Genomic DNA, 20,416 nt, shown 5'->3' on the forward strand with positions numbered 1-20,416 from the left:
GTGACCCATGTGCAGAGACCCTCCACATCTGGATCTGCTCCAGTCAGTATGGAGGTGAGGTGGGGTGGGAATGAGGGGTGGACAGACTTTGACACTGTCCCCTGGCCACAGAGGACAGGACTGGGGATCTGCAAGCAACAAGGCAGTAGGAGTGCAAAGACTGAGTAGACACACAGTATCCCTTCCCTAGCCTCTCCCTTCCTTTTAAAATAGCTCTGAAGGCAGTTGCTGGAAGGAGAAACTTTGCTGCCAGTGAGTCTGAGTGAATGGGGAGGGTCCTGGAGTAGGTGTGTAGACACAGAACCTCCATGCAGATGAAGCTGAGCTCCTCAGGATCACCAAAATCTGCACAGATGTCAAGAGATCCTGCAGGGTTTGTGTGCTTATCCTGTGTGAGTGTGTTTAAACTCTACCCCCTCAACAGAAACATTTGGAAGAAACTTTTTGGGGGTTTCCTGCCTGTGGGAATGATCTGGAGCCTAGTGATTAGCATATTAGAAGCTGAAGGCATCACTAAACAGAGTACACAAAATCTATAGAACTCAATGCTATATTCCTTGCCAGACAACTAAATAAATGGATCATAGTTTGTTTCAAAGACATCTTTACACAGTGGTCAAGGGGAAGTAACAAAAATGCATACTTAGCTGCTTGATAAGCAGCATACAAACTGCAAGCCACCCAGAAGTCACAGTGCCATTATCATGTATATATCTTCATCATTATAAGAACATAAGAATGCCAATACTGAGTCAGAGCAGAGGTCCCTCTAGCCCACTATCCTGTCTTTCAGAGGGAATGAACAGAACTGGGAAATTGTGGAGTGATCCATCGGTCCTCCAGTCCCTGCTTCTGGCAGTCAGAGGTTTTGGGACACCTGGAGCATGGGGTTGTGTCCCTGACCATCTTGGCTAACAGCCATTGATGGTCCTATCCTCCATGAACTTATCTAATTCTTTTTTTGAACCCAGTTTGGCCTTCACGTCATCCTCTGGCAATGAGTTCTAAAGATAGACTGTGTGTTTTGTGAAAAAATGTTGCCTCATGTTTATTTTAAACCTGCTGCCTAATAATTTCATGAGGTGACCCCCGATTCTTGTGTTATATAAAGGGGTATATAACACTTCCCTATTCACTTTTCCACACCATTCATGATTTTATAGACCTCTATCCTATCCCCCCTCAGTTATCTCTTTCCTAAGTCCCAAGCTTTTTAATCACTCCTTGTATGGAACACGAGTCGAACACCCCTAATCAGATTTGTCGTCTTTTTCTGTACCTTTTCTAATTCAAACACATCATTTCTAAGATGGGGAAACCAGAACAGCACTCAGTATTGAAGGTGTGGCCATACCATGGATTTATATAGTGGCATTATGATATTTTCTGTCTCATTAGCTATCCCTTTCTTAATGGTTCCTCACATTCTGACTCCTGCTACACACTGAGCAGATGTTTCCAGAAAATTATCCATGATGACTCCAAGGTCTCTTTCTTGAATGGTAACAGTGAATTTAGAACTCATCATTTTGTATGTATTGTTAGGATTTTTTTTTTCAAGGTGCATTACTTTTCACTTGTCAACAGTGAATTTCATCTGCCATTTTGTTGCTCAGTCACCCGGTTTTGTGAGATGCCTTTGTATGTCTTCAGTCAGCTTTGGACTTAACTATGTTGAGTAATTTAGTATCATCTGCAAACTTCATCACCTCACTATTTAGTCCTTTTCCAGATCATTTATGAATATCTTGAATAGCATGAGTCCTAGTACATATCCTGGGGGAACTCCACTACTGAGCACTTTCCATTCTGAAAACAGACCATTTATTCCTATATTTTGTTTCCTACCTTTTAACCAGATACTGATGCATGAGAGGTCCTTCCCTCTTAATTCATGATTAAGGCTACGTTTTAGTCATGGGTATTTTTAGTAAAAGTCATGTTCAGGTCACGGGCAATAAACAAAAATGTACAGCCCTTGACTACCTGTCCATGACTTGTACTATACACCACTGACTAAATCTTGTGGGGGGAGAGGGCGGCAGCCAGGGGGCACCATGGGTGCTCAGGGGTGGCCTGGGACCCCGCTAGTACCGGGGGGCGGGGGACAGGCCGCCACTGATGCTGGGGGGCGAAGGGATTGGCAGGGCGGGTAGGCTCCCTACCCGGCTCCTCATGGCTCCCCGGAAGTGGCACCATGTCCCTTCCTCAGCTCCTAGCTCTGTGCGCTGGCCCCCACCCCAAGTGCCGGCTCCGCAGCTCCCATTGGCCAGGAACCAGGGCCAATGGGAGCTGCGGGGGCAGTGTCTGCAGGCAGAGGCAGGGGTCTGCTAGGAGCTGAGGGAGGGGGATGTCACCGCTTCTGGGGAGCCTCCCAAAGTAAGCACCGCCCAGAGCCTGCCTCATCCCCACCTGCGCCCCAACCCCCAGCCCTGAGCCCTCTTCTACATGCACCCAAAATCCTGCTGCTGGGGCAGGGGGAGGCAAAGGGGCCGGTGGCCCAAGACTGCCTTAGCAGCGTCTGGTGTGGCTGGCCCAGGGGCTGACCGAACTCCTCAGGTGTCTCCGTGACCTGCGTGACAAACTCGTAGTCTTACCCATGACTGCTTATTCTGTTTAAGAGCCTTTGGTGTTGGACCTTGTCAAAAGCTTTCTGAAAGTCCAAGTACACTATAGCACAGGGAGGGCAAACTACGGCCCACGAGCTGGATCCGGCCCATCAGGGCTTTGAATCTGGCACGCGGGATTGCCAGCCCCATGGCGCAGTGGGCCTAAGGCAGGCTTCCTGCCTGCCCTGGCTTCGCACCGCTCCCAGAAGTGGCCAGCCCCACGTCCCTGTGGCCCCTGGGCACTTGTTACTATGCAGGAAAGAGTTATATTTTGTTTCTTCTGTTCATGATAAAAAGAAGAAGGATCATATAATTATATGAAATATAGAAAGTAACTATGTCCTATATACACTTACTTATTAAAATTGTATATGACAGCCAAGACTGAAACATGATGATATAGCACCTTGTTTCAAGCCTACCACAATGCTTTTTTGCATTAAAGCTGTAATTGAATTTTTTTTTTCCGTACCTCATTATTTCCTGAACAGCTCAAAGAGGAACTCCTTTTGAGTTCCCATATTTGTAATCAGGCCTTTCCTGGCTATTGTTTCTAAGACATCTGTGTTACTTTTGTCTTTTCAAGAACTAGAAGTTATTGCAGAATTTTACCAAAAGCGGTCCATGGCATTTTACAGACAAATAAAAATGACATGTCTTTGCTCCAAGGAGCGTGCCATATAAGCACAGCAACAAATGACTATAAACCAAGGGACGGTGCCGAGTGTATATGGGAGAACAAATTACAACAGTGTAATATCCTCTGATATTCTTAATGTTACTGATGAATCCTTTTGTTTCCTCTCTATTGTTAGAAAATACTAGGATTGGTAGATGGTGTCAGGAATGAAGGCTGTCTGGAGTAGTGACAGAAGGACTGTGGTGTGGTAGAATTATTTTTAGGACAGTGTCATCTATAGTTTTTATGCCAAGATAGTAATGATCAAATCCCATGTTTACAGTTTTAGGGTGTCAGCTGGTCACCACAGTAGTCAGAAAAGGGAAATTATTTAAAAAAAAAAACTTTTGAGGTAGTCTTTACACATCATAAAGAATCAGAAAGAAACACAGTCTTTTGCTTTGAAGTTCACTCTTATCACCACAAAGTGCAGTGAAGTCAAATTATTTTTTCAACTTCAGCTCCTTTGTAGTGATAATTCACAAAGAGCCAAATCCTGCTTGTCTTTCTAACATAAATGGAAGTATTGACTTCAGCAGGGTGAGTACAGAGAGCAAATATAGCAGCAAGAGTTAATATACTAATGCTAATATATCAAATGTTTTCTGCTAATGAGAATAACGTGGCCTTGTCTATCTTCAAAAAGGGGAAAGAGGAGGATGTACAAAATTATAAACCAATCAGCATAATTTTGATCCCTAGAAAGATACTGAAACAAATCATTAAACAATTTGTTCAAACCTAGAGAATAATAAGGTTATAAGTAATAGCCAAATACCAAGAACAAATAATGTTAAACCAACCTAATTTCCTTCTTTGACAGGGTATTGGAATTATTTGAAATTATTCATATTAATATGGGAAACCATCAAACATTAATTTAACCATAAATTCCTTTATTAAATTTAAAGGCCAAATGCTACTTATAGAATAGCTCTAAACATACCTAAAAAGCCTAAATAATGAGCAATTTACTATGTCTGAACAGTAACAAAACATTTATAAGCATTTGATTAAGAAACTTACAAACAGGCTAAACCTAGTGGTGCTTAGACTCATATTGGTTGGCTCCAGCGTGGTCAGGCAGCAGGTATTAAAAATGAATCCTTTAAGAGCTTACTTTTTATATCCTTTAACAAACACATACTGTCACCTCCCATTACTGACTCCAGCTAAAAACCAATTTGAGACCATTCACTCTTATTTCCAGTCTTAACACAGATAAGGTTTTACAATCTCCTTTCTCATCAGGCTTTTCCTCCCCTCCTTCTTGATGACCAACAGTTTTTCTTTTGCACTTGGGTTCACACAGGCCCTAATTTTTGACATAACACTGGTATGTGTGGTGGGAATGACCATGCTGGATCATTTAGAGACAAATTTATTTTGTCTTATTTAAAACCATCTGCAGTCACCCTTATTGGTCAGAGGCCTTCTTTTTAGAAACTTCCCCTTATTTCATTAGTTATTCTTGGAACCAGACATCCTTACCACTTTATTCCTTCTGACCTTTTAAATTATTATTTTCAAGGCATTCCTTCTACTTCCAAGTCAGGTCCTTTCTTTACAACACATATATAGTTCCTTAAGTTAACTCTAATTCTTTAATTTCATATTTACCTTACAAAGGGTAACTGGCCTAGTGGATAGCAGGAAGCAGTAGATGTGATACAGCTGGATTTTATTAAGGCTTTTGATGCAATCCCATATGACAGTCTCATAAGCAAACTAGGGAAATATGATCTAAATAAAATTACTAGAAGGTAAATGCTTGTGAACTGGACTCCCGGTACAACAGAGGTACTGGCTGTCTAAGAAGGCTGCGACTGTGGTGGTTTTTTAAGTGAAAGCCTGGGTTTGGGAGGAATTTGGAAAGACCATGGAGAATGGCTACTGGATGGTCTCAAAGGTGTTCTGGCAAACCATTTGTCGCCTTAGGAGAGGTCAGTGGGACATTGCTCAGGCTGTTCCCAGCCAGGGTGGTGAAACACTGGCCTCAACTGAGGAGAATGTTGAAAGGTGGAAGGAGCACTTTGAGGAAGTCCTCAACCCAGTGGACACACCTTCCTTTCAGGAGGCAGTTCTGGAATCCCCCAGTGAGATTGGATCTATTTCTATTGTAGCGGTCGCTACAGCAGTAAAGTGCCTTCGTAGTGGTAAGGCAACAGGGGTGGACAAGATTCATCTAGAGATGTTGAAACCACTGGACAATGTTGGGGTGTTGTGGTTAATGTGCCTCTTCAATGTTGCACGGAAGGCAGGTGCAGTACCTCTGGACTATCAAACCGGGGTGGTGGTCCAGATTTTTAAGAATGGAGACTAGCAGGTGTGTTCCAGCTACAGGGGGAATCATACTCCTCAGCCTCCCCAGCAAAGCCTATGCCAGGGTGTTAGAGAGGAGGCTATGCCCATTAGCTGAACCTCAGATTCAGGAGGAAAAATGCAGATTCCATCCCAGCCATGGAACAACGGACCAGCTCTTTGCTCTCTCGCAGATATTTGAGGGGTCGTTGGAGTTTGCTAATGTAGTCTATTTTTGTTTTGTAGCCCTGGAGAAGGCATATGATTGCGTTCCTCAAGCTATTTTGTGGGAAGTGTTTTTTGGGAGTATGAGGCGCCGGTGCCACTTTTGCGTGCTATCCAGTCCCTCTATTCTCGGAGTGAGTTGTGTTTGTATTCTTGGCATTAAGTCGAGTTTGTTTAAGGTGGGTGTTGGAGTGCACCAACAGTGTGTCTTGTCCTCACTCTTGTTCATGATTTTCATGGGCAGGATATCAAGGCGCAGCTGAGCTGTGGAGTGCCTCCGGTATGGGGACTTGGAGATGGCATCTCTGCTATTTGCAGATGATGTCCTTCTTGCTTCTTCTGACTGCGATCTCCAATGCACACGCGAATGTTTCACTGCCAAGTGTGAAGCAGCTGGGATGGGAATCAGCACCTCCAAATCAGAGGTCATGGTCCTTTTCCAGAAGAAAATCGACTGTTCTCTCTAGGTGAAGGGGGAGCAGCTGCCCTTAGTGGACAAGTTCAAGTATCTAGGGGTCTTGTTCACAAGTGATGGTAAGCAGGAGCATGAGATTGACCTGCAGATTGGTGCGGCAGCGGCAGTGATGAGGGTGCTGTACCGATCTGTGGTGGTGAAGCGGGAGCTGAGTACTCGGATGAAGCTCTCAGTTTACAGGTCAATCTATGTCCACATCCTCACTTATAGTCATGAACTTTGGGTAATGACCGAAAGGATGAGATAGCAGGTAAAAGCCTTAGAAATGAGGTTTCTCCATAGGATGGCTGGGCTTACTCTCCGAGACAGGATGAGGGGCTCAGCTATTTGGGAGAGCCTCGGACTAGAGCTGCTACACCTCCAGATCAAGAGGAGCCAGCTGATGTGGTTTGGGCACCTGATAAGGATGGCCCCTGGAAAGCTTCCTTTGGAACTCTACCGGGCACGTCTCACAGGGAGGAGCCCTAAGGCCGACCCAGGACACACTGAAGGGGTTATATCTCCTGGCTGGCCTGGAAACGCTGGGGAATATCTCCCCCACTTTCAAGAGGAGCTGGAACCTGTTGCGGAAGAAAGGGAAGTCTGGTTCTCCCCACTCTCCATGCTGCTGCCACAACCCTCACCAGGAAAATGGCATAAAGGAAAAATAAAAGTAAATGCATAACTGGCTGAAAGACCATTCTCAAAAGTAGTTATTAATGGTTAACTGCCAAACTAGAAGGATGTATCTAGTGGGCTCCCACAAAGGTCTGTCCCTGGGTTTGGTATTATTGAATATTTTCAGTAAGGACTTGGAGAGTGGAAGGGATAGTATGCTTATAAAATTTGCAGATGACATCAAGGTGAGAGAGGTTGCAAGCACTTTGGAGGACAGGATTAGAATTCAAAATGATCTTGATGAATTGGAGAATTGGTCTGAAATCAGTAAGATGAAATTCAATAAAGATGTGCGAAATACTACACTTAGGAAAGAAAAATCAAATGTACAAATACAAAATGGAGAGTAACTGACTGGGCAGTAGAACTGAAAAAAGGATCTGGGCCCTGGTCTACACTAGGACTTTAGGTCGAATTTAGCAGCATTAAATCGATGTAAACCTGCACCCGTCCACACGATGAAGCCCTTTATTTCGACTTAAAGGGCTCTTAAAATCGATTTCCTTACTCCACCCCTGACAAGTGGATTAGCGCTTAAATCGGCCTTGCCGGGTCGAATTTGGGGTACTGTGGACACAATTCAACGGTATTGGCCTCCGGGAGCTATCCCAGAGTGCTCCATTTTGACCGCTCTGGACAGCACTCTCAACTCAGATGCACTGGCCAGGTAGACAGGAAAAGAACCGCGAACTTTTGAATCTCATTTCCTGTTTGGCCAGCGTGGCAAGCTGCAGGTGACCATGCAGAGCTCATCAGCAGAGGTGACCATGATGGAGTCTCAGAATCGCAAAAGAGCTCCAGCATGGACGGAACGGGAGGTACGGGATCCGATCGCTGTATGGGGAGAGGAATCCGTGCTATCAGAACTCCGTTCCAGTTTTCGAAATGCCAAAACCTTTGTCAAAATCTCCCAGGGCATGAAGGACAGAGGCCATAACAGGGACCCGAAGCAGTGCTGCGTGAAACTTAAGTAGCTGAGGCAAGCCTACCAGAAAACCAGAGAGGCTAATGGCCGCTCCGGGTCAGAGCCCCAAACATGCCGCTTCTATGATGAGCTACATGCCATTTTAGGGGGTTCAGCCACCACTACCCCAGCTGTGTTGTTTGACTCCTTCAATGGAGATGGAGGCAACACGGAAGCAGGTTTTGGGGACGAAGAAGATAGCTCACAGCAAGCAAGCGGAGAAACCGGTTTTCCCGACAGCCAGGAACTGTTTCTCACCCTGGACCTGGAGCCAGTACCCCCTGAACCCACCCAAGGCTGCCTCCTGGACCCAGCAGGCGGAGAAGGGACCTCCGGTGAGTGTACCTTTTAAAATACTATACATGGTTTAAAAGCAAGCATGTGAAAGGATTACTTTGCCCTGGCATTCGCGGCTCTCCTGGATATACTCCCAAAGCCTTTGCAAAAGGTTTCTGGGGAGGGCAGACTTATTGCGTCCTTCATGGTAGGACACTTTACCACTCCAGGCCAGTAACACGTACTCGGGAATCATTGTACAACAAAGCATTGCAGTGTATGTTTGCTGGCGTTCAAGCAACATCCGTTCTTTATCTCTCTGTGTTATCCTCAGGAGAGTGAGATATAATCCATGGTCACCTGGTTGAAATAGGGTGCTTTTCTTCAGGGGACACTCAGAGGAGCCCATTCCTGCTGGGCTGTTTGCCTGCGGCTGAACAGAAATGTTCCCTGCTGTTAGCCACAGGGAGGGGGGAGGGTTGAGGGGGTAGCCACGCGGTGGGGGGAGGCAAAATGCGACCTTGTAACGAAAGCACATGTGCTATGTATGTAATGTTAACAGCAAGGTTTACCCTGAAAGAGTGTAGCCAGTGTTTTATAAAATGTGTCTTTTTAAATACCGCTGTCCCTTTTCTTTTCTCCACCAGCTGCATGTGTTTCAGTGATCACAGGATCTTCTCCTTCCCAGCAGCTAGTGAAGATTAGAAAGAAAAAAAAAACGCACTCGAGATGAAATGTTCTCCGAGCTCATGCTGTCCTCCCACACTGACAGAGCACAGACGAATGCGTGGAGGCAAATAATGTCAGACTGCAGGAAAGCACAGAATGACCAGGAGGAGAGGTGGCGGGCTGAAGAGAGTAAGTGGCGGGCTGAAGAGAGGGCTGAAGCTCGAATGTGGCGGCAGCGTGATGAGAGGAGGCAGGATTCAATGCTGAGGCTGCTGGAGGACCAAACCAGTATGCTCCAGTGTATGGTTGAGCTGCAGCAAAGGCAGCTGGAGCACAGACTGCCACTACAGCCCCTGTGTAACCAACCGCCCTCCTCCCCAAGTTCCATAGCCTCCACACCCAGACGCCCAAGAACGCAGTGGGGGGGCCACCGGCCAACCAGCCACTCCACCACAGAGGATTGCCCCAAAAAAAGAAGGCTGTCATTCAATAAATTTTAAAGTTGTAAACTTTTAAAGTGCTGTGTGGCATTTTCCTTCCCTCCTCCACCACCCCTCCTGGGCTACTTTGGTAGTCATCCCCCTATTTGTGTGATGAATGAATAAAGAATGCATGAATGTGAAGCAACAATGACTTTATTGCCTCTGCAAGCGGTGATCAAAGGGAGGAGGGGAGGGTGGTTAGCTTACAGGGAAGTAGAGTGAACCAAGGGGCGGGGGGTTTCATCAAGGAGAAACAAACAGAACTTTCACACCGTAGCCTGGCCAGTCATGAAACTGGTTTTCAAAGCCTCTCTGATGCGTACCGCACCCTCCTGTGCTCTTCTAACCACCCTGGTGTCTGGCTGCGCGTAACCAGCAGCCAGGCGATTTGCCTCAACCTCCCACCCCGCCATAAACGTCTCCCCCTTACTCTCACAGATATTGTGGAGCACACAGCAAGCAGTAATAACAGTGGGAATATTGGTTTCGCTGAGGTCTAAGCGAGTCAGTAAACTGCGCCAGCGCGCCTTTAAACGTCCAAATGCACATTCTACCACCATTCTGCACTTGCTCAGCCTGTAGTTGAACAGCTCGTGACTGCTGTCCAGGCTGCCTGTGTACGGCTTCATGAGCCATGGCATTAAGGGGTAGGCTGGGTCCCCAAGGATACATATAGGCATTTCAACATCACCAACAGTTATTTTCTGGTCTGGGAATAAAGTCCCTTCTTGAAGCTTTTGAAACAGACCAGAGTTCCTGAAGATGCGAGCGTCATGTACCTTTCCCGGCCATCCCACGCTGATGTTGGTGAAACGTCCCTTGTGATCCACCAGAGCTTGCAGCACTATTGAAAAGTACCCCTTGCGGTTTATGTACTCGCCGGCTTGGTGCTCCAGTCCCAAGATAGGGATATGGGTTCCGTCTATGGCCCCACCACAGTTAGGGAATCCCATTGCAGCAAAGCCATCCACTATGACCTGCACATTTCCCAGGGTCACTACCCTTGATATCAGCAGATCTTTGATTGCGTGGGCTACTTGCATCACAGCAGCCCCCACAGTAGATTTGCCCACTCCAAATTGATTCCCAACTGACCGGTAGCTGTCTGGCGTTGCAAGCTTCCACAGGGCTATCGCCACTCGCTTCTCAACTGTGAGGGCTGCTCTCATCTTGGTATTCATGCGCTTCAGGGCAGGGGAAAGCAAGTCATAAAGTTCCATGAAAGTGCCCTTATGCATGCGAAAGTTTCGCAGCCACTGGGAATCGTCCCAGACCTGCAACACTATGCGGTCCCACCAGTCTGTACTTGTTTCCCGAGCCCAGAATCGGCGTTCCACAGCATGAACCTGCCCCATTAGCACCATGATGCATGCATTGGCAGGGCCCATGCTTTCAGAGAAATCTGTGTCCATGTCCTGATCATTCACGTGACCGTGCTGACGTCGCCTCCTCGCCCGGTAGCGCTTTGCCAGGTTCTGGTGCTGCATATACTGCTGGATAATGCGTGTGGTGTTTAATGTGCTCCTAATTGCCAAAGTGAGCTGAGCGGACTCCATGCTTGCCTTGGTATGGCGTCCGCACAGAAAAAAGGCGCGGAACGATTGTCTGCCGTTGCTCTGACGGAGGGAGGGGCGACTGACGACACGGCTTACAGGGTTGGCTTCAGGGGGCTAAAATCCACAAAGGGGGTGGCTTTACATCAAGGAGTAGTTCAGGCAGGACTTCACGGATGGTTCCAATAAGAAATGGTGCACCTAAGTTATTGTTCTTATTGGAACAAGGAGGTTAGCCTGGCCTCTGATTGATACATGGCTAGATTTACCTCGCTGCACCTTCTCTGTGAGTGACTGCAGTGTGATCTAGAGGAATGAGTCCCCTAGACAGGGGAAGAGGCAAATGAGTACAAAACAAATCTGGTCTATTTCTTGTTTTGATCCACTCCATCTATCTTTTACATCTTTGGCTGGCAGCAGACGGTGCAGAAGGACTGCATGCCATCCACATCTCATGGCTGCTCGGCAGAAGATGGCACAGTACGATTGCTAGCCATCCTCATCTCTTGCCTGCCTGGCAGAAGATGGTACAATACGACTGCTAGCAATCCGTATTGCCTGCCTGCTCACCATTAGATGGTTCAATACGACTGACTGCAGGACTAAAGAGAATGACCTGGTCAAGTCACCAAAAATTTAGTCCCTGCGCCCATGTCTGCCCAGGCGCTCCCAGCCGACGTGGCCAGGAGCACCTCGGACATGACGAGGACGGCTATCAGTCATACTGCACCGTCTGCTGCCAGAAGGCAATGGGTTGCTGCTACTGTGTAGCAATGCCGTACCGTGTCTGCCAGCACCCAGGAGACATACGGTGACGGTTACCTGAGCGGGCTCCATGCTTGCGGTGGTATGGCGTCCGCACAGGTAACTCAGGAAAAAAGGCGCGAAACGATTGTCTGCCCTTGCCTTCACGGAGGGAGGGAGGGAACGGGGGCCGGACAATATGTACCCAGAACCACCCGCGACAATGTTTTAGCCCAATCAGAGTGCTCCATTGGGCTGCTCTGGACAGCACTCTCAACTCAGATGCACGATTGTTTGCCGTTGCTCTGACGCAGGGAGGGGCGACTGAGGACACGGCTTACAGGGTTGACTTCACGGAGGGTTCCAATAAGAAATGGTGCACCTAAGTTATTGTTCTTATTGGAACAAGGAGGTTAGCCTGGCCTCTGATTGATACATGGCTAGATTTACCTCGCTGCACCTTCTCTGTGAGTGACTGCAGTGTGACCTAGAGGAATGAGTCCCCTAGACAGGGGAGGAGGCAAATGAGTACAAAACAAATCTGGTCTATTTCTTGTTTTGATCCACTCCATCTATCTTTTACATCTTTGGCTGGCAGCAGACGGTGCAGAAGGACATATTGCCTGCCTGCTCACCATAAGACGGTTCAATAGGACTGACTGCCGGACTTAAGAGAATGACCTGGTCAAGTCACTAAAAATTTAGTCCCTGCGCCCATGTCTGCCCAGGCGCTCCTGATCGACCTCACACAGGCGACCAGGAGTACCTCGGACATGACGATGACGGCTACCAGTCGTATTGTACCGTCTGCTGCCACAAGGCAATGGGTTGCTGCTACTGTGTAGCAATGCCATACCGCGTCTGCCAGCACCCAGGAGACATACGGTGACGGTTACCTGAGCGGGCTCCATGCTTGCGGTGGTATGGCGTCCGCACAGGTAACTCAGGAAAAAAGGCCAAAACGATTGTCTGCCCTTGCTTTCACGGAGGGAGGGAGGGAGGGAAGGGGGGACTGACGATATGTACCCAGAACCACCCGCGACAATGTTTCAGCCCCATCAGGCATTGGGATCTCAACCCAGAATTCCAATGGGCAGCGGAGACTGCGGGAACTGTGGGATAGCTACCCACAGTGCAAGTCGACTCTAGCCTCGGTACTGTGGAAGCACTCCGCCGAGTTAATGCACTTAATGCACTTCTGTGGGGACACACACACTCGAATATATAAAACCGACTTCTATAAATTCGACCTTATTCCGTAGTGTAGACATACCCTGGGGGTAATAGCGGATCACAAATTGAATATGAGTCAATAGTGTGATGCTGTTGTGAAAAAAGACATGTCATATGTAGAGTCATATGTAAGACATAGGAGACTGGTGAGGTATCAGGTGTACTGTGTACACAACACTTCAAGACAGATGTAAACAAATTGGAGAGACTCAAGAAGAGAGCAACAAAAAAATAAGTTTAGAAAACATGATCTTTCTAACTATAAGTATAATTATATACTGCAACAAGTTACCTAGGAAGGATATGGAGCCCCCATCTTTGGAGGTTTTTAAGAACAGGTTAGACAAACATCTGTCAGGGATGATCTAGATCAGGGGTTCTCAAACTGGGGATTGGGACCCCTCAGGGGGTCGCAAGGTTATTACATGGGGGTCGCAAACTGTCAACCTCTACCCCACACACCACTTTGCCTCCCACATTTATAATGGTGTTAAATATATAAAAAAGTGTTTTTAATGTATAAGGGGGGTTGCATTCAGAGGCTTGGTATGTGAAAAGGGTCACCAGTACAAAAGTCTGAGAACCCCTGATCTAGATCTACTTAATCCTGCCTCAATGTAGGAGGATGGACTAGACCTCAGGGGCCCTTCCAGCGCTACATTTTTGGATTCTGTGTTTTGCTTATGGCAATATTTTGCAAAACTAGGTTAAAAACATTTTTTATAATTTTGAAGGAGAAGGGGGAAAAAAGGTAAGTTTAAGCATTGATTTTAATGGGGTTTTACATTACGGTAACGGTTTGCCCACGCAGAGCAGCTTTCAGGATCAGGACTTTAGACTGCAATACTACATTCTTTGCATCACTCTAGGTATGAGCTCAATCATTCAGCAATACATGCAGCAGGAAGGACAGAGAAATATTAACATGGTGAAACAGGCCATGGCGTTGCTAAAATCGGACTTCTCAGATTTCTTTTTAAAATAGTCTTAACGTTGAATTGTGTCAAGGGAAAATAGTATGTAGCTTATTAGTGCCACCTATTGCATGTTTCTGGAAACAATATACCAATCAACAATACATGTATACTAGTGTACAGTATCTGCATCTTATGGTTAACCACTTTGAATTTTCTTAACTCATCTTTTAAAATGTTTAATTATATATTTCATTTGGGGTTTCTTCATTTCCTGAACTTCCCCCTCATTTCTATAATTTACTACAAATAGATACAAAGTTTTCTTTACAAACATACTGCAAAGAAGAATCACATACTGTAAAGCATTTGCATGTCTTAATATATAGCATTAGTAATGCCTTACATGTTCAAGGCACTGCACAACCATTAATTAATTAATCTTCACAAAATCTCTTTGAGGTAAATAAATAGTCATCTATAAAATACTTATCTTAACAATATTCCAAACATAATTTCATCCAAACCACTTGCTCCCTCATTTTCTTTGGTCGAACAGTATTTTTTCAACAGTATTAACAAATGTTAAAACATTTAGAGAATCCTCAGTCTCTTTTTTGTTTTAAATCTGTGGTAACTCTGCATATAGAATTTAATTTGCATCCCCCTCCCTTAGTTGCATGTTTGCTTATCAACAGGTGTTGGATCAGGCCAACTCCTGTTGGCTTACTCACACAAATAGTCCCATAAATTGAGTAATTAAGCAGAGCAGGATTTGGTCCCAAGAGCATTTTTAAAGTGATTCTCAATTTTTGCTGTGGGTAATGTGCTGTTCATCTGCATCAAATCTCATGTTTACAGTTTTAGGGTGTCCGCTGATCACCACAGTAGTCAGAAAAGGGAAATTATTTAAAAAAAAAAACCAAAACTTTTTCCTAAAGTTCTGCTGCTTTTGCTGTGAAACATTCTACTGAAATGAATGTTACTCAGTGAAGTTGAAACAACTGGGAGAACTACTCAGTTATATTAACAGTAGAGTGGATCAGAAATATTTTCACAAACTTTTTAATGAAAAATACCTGATTACATTTTAGTGATTTTTTAAAATTTTGATCAAAATTTTTCAAAACTAAATTTTTCTGAAACTTTTAAACTCTCCCCCCAACTGAAAAAAGCAATGTGTGGGGACATAAAAGAGTGAAAGTAGAGAAAAAATGCCACTCACTCTCTCCCTTTTCTTTTACTCCTTCCTCTTTTTCCCCCCAGCAGGAAAAAAAAAGCATTGATCCCACGGACACAAAACTGAAATGTAGAGGGAAAAAAGTATTGAAAACCCCAAAAATATTCATAGGAAGTTGTTGAAAGTGAAAAATTCATTTTTAAATATTTCATTGAATATACTTATCTGTTTTCAACCAGCTATAATTAATATGTGAAAGTATCAAATTAAGATAAAAGCAATTTTAATTATCTGAATTTATGTTTTCAGTTTTCACACAGCAGAACCACCCATTATCCTAATTATTCTACACCAGAGTTTCTCAAACTGTGGTCCATGGGCCACCGGTGGTCCGCGACCTCCATTCAGGTGGTCCATTCAGGTGGCCGCACACAAGAGAAAGAAGGGCCACCCACCTAATTAGTGGAGATACACAGGCGTGGCTCCACTAATTAGGTGCCTGGACCCTGGAGAAGACGCACAGGTGAGGTGATGGCCTTGGGGGAATAAGGGGTAGGTGGAAGGGGCAGTGGGGTGAGAAGAGGGGGTGGAGGGAATATGGGACATGTAGGGCTGTGATGGCCAGAGAAAGAGATGACTTTCTCCAGCTCCAGGGCTGTGGCTACCAGGGAGAGATGGCCCTCCTTCCAGCCTCAGCTCTGTGGTGGGGGGAGACCCCCTTCCTTCCCAGCTTCAGGGCTGCCGTGGCGGGGGAGAGAGGGCACATCCATCGCATTAGAAAGGTAAGACTATTGATATTAAAATGAGTTGTGTGCTTTTATTTGTAGTACAAAAAAAGTTAATAATTATTAAGGGGTTTTTAGATAGCACTTTTATCCAAAGTGCTTTACAGTAGTTAGCTAACGGTACAAACAACATTTGGAAAGATCATGAGGTGGTCCACTGAGACCCTCAGCAATTTTCAAGTGGTCCATGGGTGGGGGTTGAGAACCACTCTTCTACACCATTTTGCTGTTATGAGTCAAACTCAGATGGTGATTTAAACTATGTAGCTGGTGTAAATTTATCAGCAAAAAAGTGGGAAGTGATCAAGAAGCACTCTTTGGATGGATTTTGCATTCAGGCCATTTCAGCAAGGCACTTTAAGCAGGTACCTAAATTTAAGCACGTACCTAAATTTAAGCACAAAACTCATCCTTATTTGACAAAGCACTTAAACACCTGGTTAATTTCAGGCACGTGCACAATTTCCCTGGATTTCCAGGGATGCTTAACCGCCCCCCCTTGATTTCCTTGAGGTCCATGGGACCGTGCCTCCTTGAGCGCTTTGTTGAGCAGGGAGAGGATTGCTCACGTGCTCCACGTGAGGCAGCAGTTTCGCTGGGGGGGAGGGCATTGGATAGGTGCCAGACGGTGAAATAACTTGCTTGGGGAGCTGTTAAGCGTGAATAGCCTGGACAGGAACGACCGAGTCCCGGCCCTCTGTCTGACCCCCTCCGTTACTAGCGGGTTTTCCAGCTGCACCCCGGCCCGCGCTCTCCACCGAGGGTTCCCACAACACCCCCCGCCAGCAGGGACGACGTTGAGCCCAGGACACCAGGCAGCCGCCAGTCCGGGCCGCTGCCTCACAAACGGGCCCCTCCCGGGAAAGCCCGCCCCGCCCCTGAGCCGCTCCAGAGACCCCCGCGCTTTCCCCGGGCGCTGCTCCCCGACCCTGGCCCGGGCCTAGCCCCGCCCATTCCCTTTAAACCTCCCGCGCCCGCCAGCCAATCGCGGCGCTGCCCGTTCGCAGCCGCACATTCCGCGCGCCGGGCCCGAGGCAGGTCCTGGGCAGCTCCAGTCCCGCCCCGCCGCCTCTTGGGTGGCCAGTAGGTCGCCGCGACCGCTTGCCCCCGTCCCCTCGAGCCTGCCCTGGCGTCGGCGCCTCTTCTCTTCTCCGCCGCGAATCTGCGCCGCCGCTCCCGCCGCTAACATAGTTTGGGCGGTTGTCAGGGAGAAACAAGATGGCGGCGGCGGAGGAGGACACGGAGTTGCGGGACCTGCTTGTACAGACGCTGGAGAGCAGCGGGGTGCTCAATAAAATCAAGGTATTGGCGGGGGAGGGGCTTGTCCCCTGGGGCGCGAGACACATGCGCGTGGTGGGGGGGGCGGACAGAGCGCGAGGTGGTGCCAGCTGCACTAACGGCCCTAACCGCCACTCCGCCCCGCGCCATCGGGAGGCGGGGTCGGGGACTCGGTTCGCTTCCTCCTGTGCCGCCCCTACCCACGCTGGGAGCTGCTAGGCCCAGCGCCGCCCACGGGAGTCCGGGCCGCGATCGCGGCACCTGTCTGGCCTACGGGGCCCGTGGGTTACGCAGGAGCCGTGGCGAGCCTCTGCCCTGCGCGAAGGCCCTATGGGATGTTCCGCGCCCGGGAAGCGTCGCAGCCCTCGCCTCCGGCCCACCCGGGGCAAAGTGCTCGTGAAACGTCCCTGATGGCGCGGGGGGTTGGCCGGCCCGGTCAGGGATCGGTCTGCCGCCGGGCTCCCTGCGTTGGGGGCGAGTTTGCTCCCCACGCTAGTGTGGCAGCTCCGGGCCCGTGGTGCTCCTGGCAAAGCAAAGGAGTAGCTGGAGCGGATCTGCTCTTTCAACTCATCAGAGGGGTAGCCGTGTTAGTCTGGACCTGTAAAAGCGGCAAAGAGTCCTGCGGTACCTTATAGACTAACAGACGTATTGGAGCATGAGCTTTCGTGCATGCATCCGACGAAGTGGGTATTCAACCACAAAAACTTATGCTCCAATACATCTGTTTGTCTTTAAGGTGCCACAGGACTGTTTGCCGCTATTTCAGTTTAATTTCTTATGTAAAATCCCCCCCCCCCCCATACACACACACCCTTACCTAAATCCTTCCATTCTAATGTCCTACAAGTTATAATTGGGCTTGGAAGGTTTTTGATTTTTATCAATAAATGTTGGTAAACATTGATTTCACCAATAGAAACAAACAACAAAAATATTTTCATAGTTGAAATTAACAATTAGGCAAAGTAAGAAAAATGCTGCTTGAGAACTTCTTAAAGTTGAATTTTAGGATGTTTACTTTATATGTTTTGACACGTGACATTGACAGTTTGTGTTTTAATGGCAATAAAGCTTTGTTTTTATATCCTGATGTTTACTATCATTCTCTGATCACCCATAATTTCTTGCAACTGTGGAAAATTAAATGGATAAAACATTGGAAAATTTTTTAAAAATACACATTGGATTTATGGGTCAAAATCATTTGAAAAAAATTGAATTCTGCCACTTTTAGCCCCCCAACCTGAAGCAAATATTCACTAGCAACTACACACCACACAACAAAAACACTAACCCAGGAACCAATCCCTGCAACGGACCCTGTTGCCAACTCTGTCTGCATATCTATTCAAGGGACACCATCATAGGACCTAGCCACACCGTTAGGGGCTTGTTCACCTGCACATCTACCAGTGTGATATGTGCCAGCAATGCCCCTCTGCCATCTACATTGGCCGAACTGGACAGTCTCTACACAAAAGAATATCTGGACACAAATCAGACACCAACAGTTCTAACATTCAGAAATTAGTAGAATACTTCAATCTCCCTGGACACTCAATAACAGTCTTAAAAGTGGCAATACTTCAAAAATAGACTCTATCAAATTAGGCCTGAATAAAGACTGGGAGTGGATGGGTCACTACAAAAACTAATTTTCCCCTGCTGATACTCACACATTCTTGTCAACTATATTTGAAATGAGCCACCTTGATTACATTGGCCTCATTAGCACTACAAAAGTGATTCTCTTTCCCCCCCCCCCCTTTGGTATTCACCCCTTCTTGTTAATTGTTGAGAATAACCCACTTCCACCTTAATTGAATTGGCTCGTTAGCACTCACCTCCCCCCACTTGGTAAGGCAACTCCTATCTTTTCATGTGCTGTGAATTTATACCTGCCTCTGTATTTTCCACTCAATGCATCTGATGAAGTGGGGTTTAGCCTTTGAAAGCTTATTCCCAAATACATTTGTTGGTCTCTAAGGTGCCACAAGGACTCCTCATTGTTTTTGCTGATCCAGACCATCACGGCTACCACTCTGATCTGGTTAAATTAAGTTGGCCTTGGTTGAGATAAAAGTAGCTAGAGACTCCTGGAAGTATATGCTACATCCTGCTCCTCACTTGGTCCGTGTGCCCTGCAGAGACTTGTAAATGGCTCCTGTAGCTTCTGCTGATAGCGCGCCTTTTTTTTTTTTTGCCAGTGGCTCCCACTGATGCCATGCTTCCCTGAAATTCACAGTTTTCATATCTTAAACACAGTATTCTAAATGGCCATGTAGTAGCAGCTGTCTGAATGGGGTAAGCACAGACTTTTGATAGGTAGTGGCAATTTATGGGAGTTGCGCTACTTCTATTGATCCAATCGATTTTGATAGGCATTTGCACTTCAAGTTGGTTTATATCATGCATAAGGAATTTTTCTTGCAATACATTTAAATGTAAGGATGCTCAATGTATTGCTTGCTTGAGTATTGTGTACCTGTTAGGGAAGTTAAGTTAGGGAAAACAAGCTATGTTCTGATATTGCATATTTATGTAGGATTTGTACCCCAAAATTAAACAGTGCTTTCCAAGGATGGGTGAGGGTAAAAGCTAGAAAGTAAGGCATAGAAGGATTTGTGTTCAGTATCCTGTGGAGATAGTAAGACATAAATGAGAGCAAACTCTAAGAAGCGTGTGTATACGAGTCTGATGCAGATGAAGTCAAGAGAACGTGAACTTGTCATAAGAGACAAATGTGGAAGGATTCTAGTTAACATAGAATATTATCAATAGAAGACGTATTGTAAAGGTGACCAGCGATAAAACTGGGGAAAATATACAAAACCTATTTGGTTAGTTTTAGGCCTTCTACAGAGACTTGTGAAGGAACCAAAGTGAGATCTTTGTCTTGCAGTAGTTTGTATGAGGTTGTAACAATAATAATGGTAGTTTGCTTGATTTTGGCTTTTCTGTGTATTAATATCTTGTGCACACTGGCATTTGCGTAAATTAACTTGACAATGCAAAATGTCTATTATCCTTTAAAACTGTTAATGTTTAGAGTAATGCTGGGCAGTTATTTTAGAAGTGTTATATTTTATTTACTGGTTTCAGAGTAACAGCCGTGTTAGTCTGTATTCGCAAAAAGAAAAGGGGGACTTGTGGCACCTTAGAGACTAACCAATTTATTTGAGCATGAGCTTTCGTGAGCTACAGCTAACTTCATCGGATGCATACTGTGGAAACTGCAGAAGAAATTATATACACAGAGACCATGAAACAATACCTCCTCCCACCCCACTCTCCTGCTGGTAATAGCTTATCTAAAGTGATCATCAAGTTGGGCCATTTCCAGCACAAATCCAGGTTTTCTCACCCTCCGCCCCTCCCCCCCCTCCACACAC

The 20,416-nt window shown here is 46.3% G+C and overlaps 1 protein-coding gene across 2 annotated transcripts in view; it reads left to right on the forward strand.

Moving 5' to 3' along the window:
- Positions 1-16,741: 16,741 nt before the first annotated feature.
- CEP43 (centrosomal protein 43) overlaps positions 16,742-20,416 on the forward strand; it is a 50,292-nt gene continuing 46,617 nt past the window's right edge. For both annotated transcript variants that reach the window (XM_074948763.1, XM_074948764.1), the window contains exon 1: positions 16,742-17,048. In XM_074948763.1, coding sequence (XP_074804864.1) covers positions 16,965-17,048 — 84 coding nt within the window. In that variant the 5' untranslated portion in view covers positions 16,742-16,964. The remainder of the gene's footprint in view (positions 17,049-20,416) is intronic.

The sequence above is a fragment of the Natator depressus genome, chromosome 3 (assembly GCF_965152275.1).
Source record: "Natator depressus isolate rNatDep1 chromosome 3, rNatDep2.hap1, whole genome shotgun sequence".
NCBI classification, from domain to species: domain Eukaryota; kingdom Metazoa; phylum Chordata; order Testudines; family Cheloniidae; genus Natator; species Natator depressus.